This window comes from Neodiprion virginianus, chromosome 6 (genome assembly GCF_021901495.1).
Source record: "Neodiprion virginianus isolate iyNeoVirg1 chromosome 6, iyNeoVirg1.1, whole genome shotgun sequence".
In the NCBI taxonomy this organism is placed as follows: Eukaryota; Metazoa; Arthropoda; class Insecta; order Hymenoptera; family Diprionidae; genus Neodiprion; species Neodiprion virginianus.
In genome coordinates this window covers 22,388,908-22,402,242 of record NC_060882.1, presented here as the reverse complement: position 1 = coordinate 22,402,242, position 13,335 = coordinate 22,388,908, and the positions used below count along the sequence as shown (strand labels likewise).

Genomic DNA, 13,335 nt, shown 5'->3' with positions numbered 1-13,335 from the left:
GCACTCTCTGACATGAAATAGGTTTTTCCAACAGTAAATGCAAGTCGGTTACCGACCCACGTTTTACCGTGCCTACACAAAAGCAATGGATAATACAGAGCATATTTACCATGGTGAAGTTCCACTGTAGTGTGAAACAGATGAGATAATACATAGGATTGGCATGAAGACGGAACAAACAACAAACGGTACACTAACAAAATCTGTGCTTGTCAAACACATTTGCAGTATAGGACTTTAACGCGATTATTGCTGTCTATTAGAGAGCGTTCCTTTTTCGAATCAACATGAATTTTTTTCCAAGAATTATTGAAGTAAACATTTTTAGTAAACCTTCTATATATCTCATTGTCAATCTACTTTTTTAAAAATCGCTTAACTGCCCTAGAATACAAAACAATACGATCAGTAAAGCAAATACTTCTATATACACAAGATTCTTCACTATTAATATACACTCCACGATTTTCATCTACGCGCTTTGAGCGCCGGCCAACAAATGACACGCTTTCTTTCAGGATCAAAAAGTATCAAGTTGACGCGCAAAAGACGCGACCAGACTTGAAGATTTCCCTACTTGAAAAAAATTACGTCACTTTTTTGCACATACTGGCGAAATGGACGCACAAAAGTTACGATCGCTCGACTCACATCATGTGAATCACTTCCGGGAGTGAGATTGGAAGGGCATACATTATTGCGTGTCCTGGCGGCCGGCGGTCCTCTTTGACGCGAAGTCTTCGAGTTTTGCCGATTCAGACGATCACAGAGATCAATTGAATTGAACAATAATTGATAATGACAGGAGGAACCACCCAAAAAAAATGTTAAAAAGAAAGACTCAGATATGTACATAAATATCGTGACGGATCCCGAGACGATCACCTACCTACCCGATTACCTATATTCGATCTACGCGATTCTCCATTCTTTACAACATACATCATTCTTCCTCATTTGCGCTGTGTTCACTGTGACCTACTTTTTTCGTTGATTACCTCTAGGAAGTAAAATGTTTTTGACCCCTGTCTTCTAGCTGCAATGCTATTGTACTTAAAAGAGTTACGTTCAAAAAATGACAATAAAGTATTTTAGACGCGGATTTCAATCAAATTAGTGGCAAGCTTACATTCCCGCCAACCCTATCCCTATAGTTTGTATTACTTTAATGGTTGCTGGTGGACTATCGGTATATGAACTATTTGTAAGATGGATCGGAAATTCCTATGGAATTTGATTACGTTACACTATATCGAACGTTGAAATTGCATTGATTCAATAATTATGTGAATATGATTAAACAATAGTTGGAATATATTAGAACCTCAGATAAATCCACTTAAACCGTTTAAATCGCCATGCTACGTTACAAAGGGGACCAAGGAAAACACCCGTAACCTAAACGCATGCTAACTCACCGGGGTTGCCGAGTAATGGAGAAGTTACTCGGATGTCTCTGCTTCACTCTGGAAAAATAAAAAAATTAACTCGAATTAGTTTGGCAAACTGGATTTTCAGTACTCAAATTAATTATTACTGTTATCTACTTCCATATTTATTCACTGAATGTTACACAAAGACAAAAATTCGTCTCTCAATGTGCCACCTTGAATTATCAAACAATAATTAAGATAGGTATTCTCACCTTCTCCAGGTTGCTCCACACTTTCCATGCAGTAGTTGTTGTAGCATCTCAGGTTGAGTGGTGAGGTAACGCCGTATTCACACTGCAATAAGAAAATAACAGAAGATTACCCACACAATATACTTGGACCAGATTTCGTGTGAGGGTTTTTTTTTCCATATTATATCAGTGATGGCTGCTGCTATTAATAAATGACATGTAGGAATGAATACAAGAAAGCTAATTAAATGAGCACAAGTAGTGAGTAAATGCACAAAATCAACGAGCAGCTAAAATCATTTACAATCAAAAGCGACATTATAAACAATAATCATATCAATTACGTACCTTTCAATTTTCTTCACTGTAGTGGATGGTTTAGTTTTCACTTTGTTCTCAGAGATCGATTAATCGGGTTACTTTATTTACTTCATTACTAAATGCGGTTAATGGTGCTGCAGTGTAGTTTGTTCCTGTAATGGGGTAAGATATAACATTTCATTATTATTTTAGCGTTTAAATCAATACACGTAGCATTGGAAATGCACCATAGTTTTTATAAAATATAATCAAAAAACTAAACAGCAATAAATTTCAAATAAAAGATCAATTTTCCAAAGTGAAAATAGTGTGAAAGGATAAGCAAGGATGAAATAAAACGTGTACCTGTTTTGCGATCTTCCATAACGTTACGACCTGTTCGGTTATTGTATTTTGTTTCCCACATTCATTGCTAAGGTCAAACGATTCAGACTTTAGCTAGAACCTCAATCAATCTTGCTGCAGCTTATTTCTGTAATCAGATGAAAGACCACCCATATGATTTAAATATTTCATATTCAAAATCCATATACTCACGATCAGTGTTAAACAAACGGAATTGTGGTATGTTACATATTACGCTAAGCCTTGGAAAATTTTATCGATTGCCTAAATAATAAAGTGAGAAATAATTTTCATTGTTTTATGCCTGCTACCTTTATGCAATAAATTCATCTGTTCAGCTACCGCATCACATCTTCCAAGATTTATTAACAGAATTTTACAATCCCACTAATTGCTCACATTAATCAACTTTGTTGCAATCTGTTTCTCTAATCAGGTAGGTTGACGCAATATTTTGTTCATAATATAACTTTAAAATCGATCTAAGCAGCATTCAAAATTTACCAGAGTTACTCAAAAAGACAATATAAAATATAAACAACAATCAGCGATTCGTCTTCATTCATTCTCTTCATTAGCGATTATTTTATAAAGTATAAGATGTTGAGTGTAATTTTAACATAACACCTTATAAGCTATCGACAAGGTCAAGACAATTGAAATCACGAAATAAATAGTAACGCTGTAACGCGTCAACCCTTGGTGCATGGAAATACGAATCAAAATTCTCAGAAATGCCTCGGTGTTGATAAACAAACGAAGGTCTGTTGATTCGCGAACGGTGAACTGCGCGAGTCACCGCGCTACGCATTATAGGGACGCGAATACAACTACATGTTAATAACAAAACTCTTTCATTCAGCGTACGTTCCGATAGACTGTTTTTACGGCAAAATAAACCAAGTCATAATAAACGTGCTAAAATTGCATTTTACAAAGGTCCGTTTGATCAGAAATTGAGAGAGAAAATCGCAACAGAAAATTAACGGGACATTCTCTCGTCACAAAAAGCTGGTGAACAGTCAAACGTTTGCCCGAGAACAATCTGAATGTGTCAATGAACTATCTAGAAAACTTAAAAAGTTTAGAAAGAACTCAAATCACCTTATGCAGACCAAATATTGCGGTACGAATTCTAGACGATCAACGCACGTGGCTCTGTCCCTGCTGCTCGAAAGCGAATGACGCCGCTCACTTACAGAACGAAGTTTCGGGCTGCGCGCGGCGAATGCGCAGAATGCGGCCCGCGTCGTGCAAAATTGCTACTCTCCGTAGCGTCAGGCGTAAATATGTATTCTGTATTTTCTGTACTACAGAATCTGTAACGCATTTCGGAATTAATTAAATATTTCACATTAACGCAAAATTAATGGAAAGTACGAGACGAACCGCAAACCTTGTCTCTTTACATTATATAAAACTAACAAGATGTTACCGGCAACGCTTGCGTTTAGTGAAACGCTTCTGTTCTGAGCCAAGAATAGCGCTAGTGTCTGCTCCCCGAAGTGTATGAAAACAACATTGTGTTTAGTGACAAGTTTTGGTCAAATTTTGATCAAAATGATCGAGGAACACGATGAGCGGGAGACGATATGTGATTCAGTGGTAAGTAGAGCTGTATTACAACTACGAAGGATATGAATATTTGACCCCGGAGCAAACGTTGGATGTAATTGTGAATTTTACTAATTCTAACCTCAATTTCAGTCATCACTTGTCGAGGGTTGTCGTTTGCCGGTTAGGATGCAAGACGGCGACGACTGGCGTAAGTTACTTGTAGCCCTGCAAAATTATTTAAAATATTTGGATCTCGTTCCGCTGCCCTCTTCGTTTCTTACACAACGTTTTCTTTTACAGCGCTCGCTGAAATCATCAGCGTCAAAGAGATGCGAGGTGTCAAATGCTACTATGTCCACTATGTGGATTGTAAGTATTCAATTACTGCAATTAGATGACAGGAAACTTTGCAAACATGAATATTCCATAAAACGTACCTTTGTATTATCATGGAATAGCCAGTTGATTAGCTTTTCTGTTAAAAGTTTACTGTCATTAGCCATGAATACTTGAACTGTCACTGCAAACTTGATATATTTAAATAGTGCACATTGTTTCCCTTCGATATGCCACTCCGAAAAACAGGAAATTAAATTATTTCAGTTAACAAACGATTGGACGAGTGGGTGATGGAAAATTGTTTAGATACGCGGAAAGTTCAATTTCCAAGGCGAGATGGTACAGCGCCTGGAACGGGGGCAGCGACACCAAAAAAACAGATTCCTAGCAGGCCGCCGAGTCCAAACAATGTGATACCTGAGCCGGTCAACGGTTCGGCAGTACTGCAAGCAGCGTTACAAAAAAAAATTTCTAGAAAAAGAAAAGCTACATTCTTAGAGAACGAGGATTCTCAAGAAGCACCACCGCAACCTGTACCTGCGGCTACCGGCCCAAGGTCTACCGGTTCACTGGTAGCGCATCACCACGATGATGTTGTAACTAGGATGAAAAATATAGAATTAATTGAATTGGGAAGGCATAGGATAAAACCATGGTATTTCAGCCCGTACCCTCAAGAAATGGTCAGCCTCCAATGTATTTACATATGTGAATTCTGCCTCAAGTATCGAAAGAGTCGAAAATGTCTAGAAAGACACTTGGCAAAATGTAATTTAAGGCATCCGCCTGGAAACGAAATATACAGAAAAGGCTCGATATCGTTCTTTGAAATAGATGGAAGGAAAAACAAGAATTATGCTCAAAATCTTTGTTTATTAGCAAAGTTATTCTTAGATCATAAAACTTTATATTACGACACAGATCCCTTCTTGTTCTACGTTATGACACAATTCGATAGCCGAGGTTTTCATATTGTGGGATATTTTTCGAAGGAGAAAGAATCGACCGAGGATTACAATGTCGCTTGTATTTTAACAATGCCTCCTTACCAGAGAAAGGGTTATGGAAAACTGTTAATTGAATTTTCTTATGAATTATCGAAATTTGAGGGTAAGACTGGATCTCCGGAAAAGCCACTGTCCGACTTGGGGTTATTGTCGTATAGAAGTTACTGGGCCCACACGATACTAGACATTTTACTAAACGTCAAACCCTTAGTCGAGAATGAAAAACCACAGATAACGATAAACGAAATATGTGAACTGACGTCGATAAAAAAAGAAGACGTCATATCAACGCTGCAAAATTTAAACCTCATTAATTACTACAAAGGACAATACATCGTTACGCTTAATAGGTAAGGAGACAACAAATGATCGATTTCATCATCTTCATCGTCATCTAAACTTCTATGAATATACTTGACATCTAACATTGAACGAAAATTAGTGGAAAAATCATTGAGTTATGATTGTATATTTTCACAGAGATATAATACAGCAACACGCCGCCGCAATGGAGAAGCGTCAGATAGGAATAGACCCAAAATGTCTTCATTGGACACCAAAAGACTGGAGCGTCAGAGCGAAATGGTGAACAAAACTAATATCTTGCAATACAAATACGCTAATGTGATTTAAAATTCGTTTCAGGAATCCTGGAACTGATTATCTACGTCACGCAAGCGTGCAAAATTGTACATAACTCTCGAATTTGTGGGGCTTTTTTTCTCGTTTTAAACCTGCTGTGTCTAGTTTCAAAAATATTGCATGATACATATACACCATATGTATGTATATAATATTGTTAGATGTAAATTCTTATACTTGTACAGATAGAGATCTTGTTAATTATTCATTCCATATGTGTTTTAAGTATAATTGGTTTGCCAACGCTCTTTCTTCTATATTATTTTATTGTATTTAATAATATTTAATAATATAGGAATAACGATAATTAATAATAACAATAATAATAATTATAGGACAACGGCCAGAGCAGTTCGACGTCGGTGTGGTGCGCTTGTTATTTGTTCGGATCTTGTATTTTATGGTACCACTCACGATTGCACAGTTATTATATTAATATACAAAATCGTAGAAAGATCATCTATTTGTATGTCTGATCGTCTGCATGCACGGTAGCGTTGAACAGCTCGTGACCAAACTTGAACTGCGTACAACTTGGGCATAAAATAATAAATCTTCGTCTGCGGCATTGAAGAACAAGCAATGTGGTGAACTTGACTAGATTAATGCCGTCAGTAACCGTATAGTAAGAATGAAACAAGAGAAGTATGCTCAAAAAATGCGAATTTTAGTCTCAACAAGGGAATTCAAAGTTTTACAAATACTATTTTCCTTTTATATGATATGGAAATTGCTCTCGTCGCTCAATTTATTCCGTTTGCTTTTCTTTTTCCTTTCAAATTCATTGCCCGGCTAGTTGCCCACTGTTTAAATCCGTTAATACCAGCACTGTCTATACGCTTATTTTTAATTACACCTAAGACTATTTTTAAACGTTGTGGTCGAAAGGTGCAAAGGATCTTTGGTCTGGACATTTCATTCATTCAATAGGTCCAAGTGCACTACCCCATGCATTGATATTAATTTTCTCATACAAGTATGTCGGGCACCAGAAATCAGTGTAGCATGGGGTAAAAAAACAAAAATTATAATAATAACAGTGGTAAGATGTCTACAAATTAAGTATGAACCATAATTACTATCTTTAGTTTATTACAACGTTTAATTGAACCCCTACAAAGTGTTTACCGATTGTAGTATAGTGCCATGGCGGGCTATATCAAAGTTATTATCGATTATCTGTAAATTGTCTTATCATTGCGTATTTTTGTCTGTGTATTAAATTTCACGCTTATAGGAGAAAGGAAGAGAGAGAGAGAGAGAGAGAGAGAGAGAGAGAGAGAGAGCGAAAAAGCAAAAAAAAAGAGACGCTATGAGAAAAAAAATTATGATTTACAATAAATCAAGCTCATTTCGATTTAATTCGACTAGTTACTTATGTGGTGGACATCAATTGTTGACAGAAAAAGGAGGAACGAGAAAAAATCCCTTTTTTCATAGATTTAATCTACGAACATTGTCAAAATCTTTCGTCTTGTATTTCAGCAAATGTGAAAGATGTTTTTTTTTTTAGATTAAGTATTCAATCATGAACGGCGAATCGTAAGATTTATCGACTGATTTAGTCTGTACCGGTGTAAGGGAAATGGAAAATTAAAGGTGAAGATGTACAAACATGTATATTAATTATAATATCAACGAAGCAGTTGCGCAAATTTTGTCGAATATCTTTATACATATAGCTATAAGTATAATTATCTATCTAAATGGCAAATATTCATGAAACCGGACACAGAAATTATTTAATATTGGATAAGTACACACATATATATAAGTAACACATGTATAAAAAAATTTTAAGGCGCATTATCAATGAACGAAATGACTATTATAGCGATAATTACATTACTCTATACAACTTGTACAGCGATACACTTTGAGAGTGTGAAATTGTAAATAAATGAGATTTTATAAGAATGCTGAGACGGGTCTCATTCCTCTGTAAGAAAATAAGCCTCTATTCTGTACTAATTCATATTTTATCAATCTGGATGGTTAATCAAAGAGTTGTCTTTTCTTACTTTTTCTCAACCGCAGGGTACGGAATAAATAATCCATAAGATAAATACATCATACATACATATATATATATACGTATATATATAATATATATAATATATTTACAATATATATATATTGTATATATATTTATTATATTCAACAGTAACATCACAGTAGCTTCATATACAATAAACTTTTGTCATATAATAATTTACTTTAGATTGTGTTGGCTTTCATGTGCGTGTCATTGTGTCGTCGAAAAGTCTTTGAATGATGAGACCTGCCACACAGGAACATGAAAATCAATATCGTGAATTCGTTAACTTTTATAACAACGCCAATATGTATTTTCTCACAAAAGCGAACAAAAAAGTTTTCAATTCTCGCGCATTGCGGCGCCGATAATTAAATCGCATCCTTCTACTATAACGATTATAAAGTTTTTCTATTATCATTACACCATTAATATTACTCATTATTTTTATACAAATCGAATAAACACGCATTATATAGGGATAATATTAACGTTTATTCGTTTCTTCGATGTCGCTGCAAGTATATACGTTATATTGGACTTAATTGAAAAACTGACGCTGGCTAATCTCAACATTCACAAAAGTTTAGATGATCTCCAATAATATGTCACGTGCCCATTATGTAACGGTGTTTGGCAATTTCTATTTATTCTTAAGATTTTCTATTTTCTTCCTATCATCCTTTTGATTATATAACTGTGAATTAACTTCGTACAACAAGAGCTGAAGGGAGTTGGGATTTATTAGGGACAGTTCACATCTATATAAGAAAAAAGATGCTGCGTATTTACGTACAAGTATGTGCATACACAGGTACGTGTGGAAAGGTATAATACACAAAGTACGCGAAATGAGATATAATTTGTACGAAATTCGGTAGAGAAATTAATGCGATCGTTTTCATTGTAATATTATTTTTTTTAATTGATATCTACGAGTTATATAATTCTGGTAATGGGAGAGACTGATTCTAAAGCTGAATCGAAATTATTTGACAGTAAAACCAAGTAATATAACGCAATTATTAACGACGCAAATGGATGGACACATCCCATTGAATCCGCAATCATTAGCGTGCAACATTTCGCGATAAAGTCTGTAGGTACATCTGTAGTAGGTTTTGATCTTTTTGTTTTTCTTTTCTTTTTTCCTTTTGTGGTTGAAATATCCGATTTACATGAAGAAATATACACTATACAGTTATGATTATGTCTTATATTCTATTGCTGATTACACAGTTATAACGATGAAAGACGATGTGAGTCACAGGTTTTTGATTAAAACCGAAACGTCTCCACATTCTCTGTGTGTGAAATGAAAGTTGGCTACCTATACCATGAGTACAATAAAGATAGGCGTGTGCCAAATTCAAGAAATAGGGTAAATTTGGTTATTGTTGTTTCGACAACATTTAGAAATATTATAACAAAGTAGGTATGAGTGTGACGATTCAATTTCAAAAGTTACGTACGAATACTCGAATGATGCGAATAATAATGATGGTTTATGTATAGTTGCGTATATAATGTTGGAGTACGATGGAAAATTCTAACAGGAAATATACATTAATTTTCTGTATAATTCTTTCATCCAGCCTTCTGCCTGAACGATAAGACACTTGTTAACAGTTCGGGCGATTCTTCGATAAGAACCAACAATATTTATTTCACAATATGTTATTATACATGTATGTATAAATATTTGCATACATACATACGTACATGCGTGTACATGCATGTATATTTGCACATATATGTATGTACATGTATATCGTAGTACAATTTTTTTTTCTTCTCTTTATGTTTAACAGAATATACATTATATGTGGGGAATTGGGGCTCGAAAAATTACTCGGCGTTGAAAATATGCTCCACAGCTTATACACGATTATATGTAATAATATACAGCTGCTTGTTCAATCATAGGTATAATATTATGTACTAGATAATATTATGTATTAGAGTTTGTTAAGTTTTATCATTGTTGAATTCGCAAAGGACGATCCCATTGGCAACGGTCTAAATTTATCCGTAGAATACAGCAGTTTTTACGTTAAAGGAAAGGGGAAAAAATAGGAAAGAATATGAGTAGGACAAGACTTGAACACTTCGTATAAAATCTAAACTTGTCACTCAATGTTTCACGTTTTAACAAGTGTTTTAGGTGTACGACGAATAATTCTATCACTCGGAAAAACTCGTTAATTATATTTTATAGACAATAAAAATAGTTAATGAACGAATAATGCAAAAAATTTATGGTGTATCTTAGACGATTATAAGCGTTGGAGAATTGATCCAGTAAAAGAATGGTAACAGCATATAACCTACTTCACACGTAGTACAATATTTTCAATCCCCGTTGGTTGTTGCTGTGTTTTTTTTTCTTTTCTTTTTTTTTTTTTCTTCACAATTAATATTCAAAATAAATTCATTGTTTTACACCTTTGTACACGATAATGTAATTTTCTTCACGTATTGTACAATATTTTATCCTATTGTCTGGTTTCTCCATTGCAGCAGCTACGTTCTGTATGTGTAATTTGTTTTCACTTATTATTATTATTATTATTATTATTATTATTATTATTATTATTTATATTATTATTCTGATTATATGGTTATTACCTTCATCATTGTTACGATTACTATAATTATTTTGTTTTTTAAATGTGTCTGTATTTTTTGTATGCGTGCGTGTCTCCATGTGCGACGTGTAAATTATACATGTACGTACGTAATACATACATATTCTGTGTATGGCCAGATATTATACACGTTAGGCATATACACGGTAAGACACAGTAATATAATAGGTAATGACAGGATCGTCCTTTTCAAAGTATGAATCTCGTGACTTCGTATTTCGATCCAATTCCAAGCCGCGAACTAAGGTGTCGGTGAACCGAGACGCGAAACAATAAATTAACGCTACGAATAATAATAATATGTTGCTTAAAAGCCTGCAGGAATAATTAATTGGCTCGACGCGTCTCGGCCTCCGTTCAGCGCGATGAGTATCTTTATACGAAATTACAGTACAGTCGTGTGATTCAAATTATAGACCCGATCATTTTTATACGCGAACGTTTCTGGCTCTGCGTAACAGCGATTAACAGGTCTTACAATTAGTTTTAGCCTTAGAACCGTTTTGACGTTCCCTATAGAAATGATGATTTTCCAGCCCGTTCCCACAGATTTTAGAATCTCTGTCTTAGAGTATTGAAGATACAAAATCTACGATAGAAAACAGAACAGACTTCAAATATTTTTACCCCACATTCAACATCAACGCTTTCAATAATAATAGTTATTATTATTCATTATCCATTATTAATATTATTATTGTTTTCAATAATTGTTATTGTTAATCATTATTATTATTATTATTGTATATATAATGTTTATTTCATATTTATCGAATATTAGATTTTTATTTTATTATATAGATTGTCATGTTCGGCTTTTTTACATGCCGCCGATTATTTGATCTTGCTTGCAAAGTATATGTAATAAGTATTACAATAATCTGTCTACTATTGGTTTCAAATGCAGACAGCCTGAATCGTGAATTTTTTTTTTTTTTTTTAAGAGACGCGACGTTTGCCCTGTCAAGGTTATACGTATAAAGTTCAGATAGTAATTTTTAACACTTATTAAAACTCCGCTAATATATATAAAAAAAAAATTCTTCCCATTCATGCGCCAAGTTTTTAACCCTGTCACAAACATTTATTAACAATTTATATGCGAGTTACTTTCATTAAAACGGGCGAGATTGTCGTCACATAATTTCAATTTTTATACACACAAGCTCACATCGCGTCCCTTGAGAAAAATTATTTTATACACACAATGCGATGGATTTCAGTTTGCCAAAGATCAAGTTCACATGTATTTTCATTATAATTTATATTTATTTTTCACACCTAACTAATATTCGGCCCTCGTTCGAAGGTGTCGAGGAGTTTTTTTTTTTTTTTCTTCTTTCATTTCTTTTTTGTGTTTATATATTATTTATTCATTTGTTCGTGAGTTTTTTTCTTTTTTGTCGTGTGATTTCAATTTCTTTCACTTTGTCAACCAAGCCATGAATTTTGCGAAAATTTTTTGTGCCTTAGCTTGTCATTTTCACTATTTAGAATACAGCAGCATGTATATGTATGTAATGTATAGTAGTTATACGCAGAGTGTCGCTACATCGATACGTGCTCTGGTCATAGCGTCACCGTCACTGGCTGCCATTAAACAGAAATAAAAAGGGCTGTAAGAAGGTGAAAGTTTGACAATTCTCAATCATACCTTGTTATAACTTTTCGTACGTGTGGAATAAAATGAAAAAGTAACGACATTTTTTTCAATTTAGAGGGAAACAAGAAAAAAAATTGACCAATAAGTCGTACGGGGTGAAAAGAAATATAAACTTTTTGTATTAAATAATAATATATGGCGTGTTCATATATTTTTAAAAAAAATTTATAACGTTTGAATTCTTTTTTCTTATTGATTTTGAGATTGATTGATATATACGCGCATTTCTATTGTTTCGCGTTATTTCTAACCTTTTTTTCTCGCAAACGCACAGTTCAAGGCAGACTTTATTATACGTTTATCGTTAGTATAATCTAGAATTCGTATATATTGCATATATAAAACTAATTCATAAACGTTAAAAACTTCTCACCACCTCCTTATAGTTCCTTTTTACTTGCTGATCGCGGAGACGCATCTATATACACGTCTAGTGTATATACAATAACCAGAAACTATTTCTAGGAACACTCTGTATTGTCTACCAAAATTTTGAATACATCAGACTTACCGTTGTATACGTTACACGTAGTATACGCATTGTTAGGTCTTACTTACGACCGTTGTGATCGCAAGTCTTGATCTTAGCAGATCAACCGCGTCGCAAAGATTTAGAAAAAGCAAATCCCAGTACGTTGAGCATAGTATTTAACGGTCCGAATAAATTTGTTTCGTTTCTCCATTTTATTTCCAAATTTTTTAAAAGTTTCACTCAAGTTTTGGTTTTTCATTTTGCGTTTAGAAATCGAAAAAATCAACGATTTCTGATCGCTCGCGCTTTTATGCGCAAATTGTGATTCCGGTAAAGTATCTAAGTCAAAAATCCGCGACGATTATTTTAATACTCTCGAACCGTTGGTACTAGAGAATCTTTTCCTCGAATAATTGAGGAGTGCAGCATGAATTCCAATACCAAATTAATTTATAACCTTCAATCCAAGCTTTCCGGATTCTGTATCCTTCTCTGGTAATCTTCCAAGAAAGTGTCAACGTTGCGAAAAACTCCAGTGTGCGCCTGGTACATCAGCGTTTCCAAAATCCTTTCGTTCTTGATAGCCTTAGACGGTAAAACGGTCTGAAACAATAATTTCGATTCGCGGACTCATCTCAATGTTCGACTTTCCTCCATCTACATAATCGTTACTGGCCATAGA

General features: G+C 34.3%; 2 protein-coding genes and 1 long non-coding RNA gene across 7 annotated transcripts in view; 1 reads left to right on the top strand and 2 right to left on the bottom strand.

Moving 5' to 3' along the window:
- Positions 1 to 1,418: 1,418 nt before the first annotated feature.
- On the bottom strand, positions 1,419 to 2,093 carry LOC124307035 (uncharacterized). Its single transcript, XR_006908737.1, has 3 exons — positions 1,973 to 2,093; positions 1,646 to 1,727; positions 1,419 to 1,466 (listed from the first exon to the last, which is right to left on the bottom strand). It is a non-coding gene; the product is annotated as an uncharacterized LOC124307035 (long non-coding RNA).
- A 1,506-nt stretch (positions 2,094 to 3,599) lies between these two features.
- LOC124306948 (histone acetyltransferase Tip60) lies at positions 3,600 to 6,835 on the top strand. The gene is made up of 6 exons (XM_046768140.1): positions 3,600 to 3,895; positions 3,998 to 4,055; positions 4,148 to 4,216; positions 4,451 to 5,543; positions 5,674 to 5,778; positions 5,839 to 6,835. The coding sequence occupies exons 1-6, from the start codon at positions 3,800 to 3,802 to the stop codon at positions 5,888 to 5,890; spliced, it is 1,473 nt and encodes a 490-aa protein (XP_046624096.1). The 5' UTR covers positions 3,600 to 3,799; the 3' UTR covers positions 5,891 to 6,835.
- Positions 6,836 to 7,897: 1,062 nt separating this feature from the next.
- The window catches only part of LOC124306947 (uncharacterized), a 53,514-nt gene continuing 48,076 nt past the window's right edge, over positions 7,898 to 13,335 (bottom strand). For all 5 annotated transcript variants that reach the window (XM_046768138.1, XM_046768136.1, XM_046768135.1 and 2 more), the window contains one exon: positions 7,898 to 13,256. In XM_046768138.1, coding sequence (XP_046624094.1) covers positions 13,113 to 13,256 — 144 coding nt within the window. In that variant the 3' untranslated portion in view covers positions 7,898 to 13,112. The remainder of the gene's footprint in view (positions 13,257 to 13,335) is intronic.

What these genes read in the sequence shown, in the direction of transcription:
- LOC124306948 (XM_046768140.1), top strand. Translation starts at nt 3,800, where the DNA reads ATGAAAACAACATTGTGTTTAGTGACAAGTTTTGGTCAAATTTTGATC. An exon ending in CTATGTCCACTATGTGGATT is followed by an intron (nt 4,217 to 4,450) that starts GTAAGTATTCAA and finishes AAATTATTTCAG; the next exon opens with TTAACAAACGATTGGACGAG. An exon ending in TACATCGTTACGCTTAATAG is followed by an intron (nt 5,544 to 5,673) that starts GTAAGGAGACAA and finishes ATATTTTCACAG; the next exon opens with AGATATAATACAGCAACACG.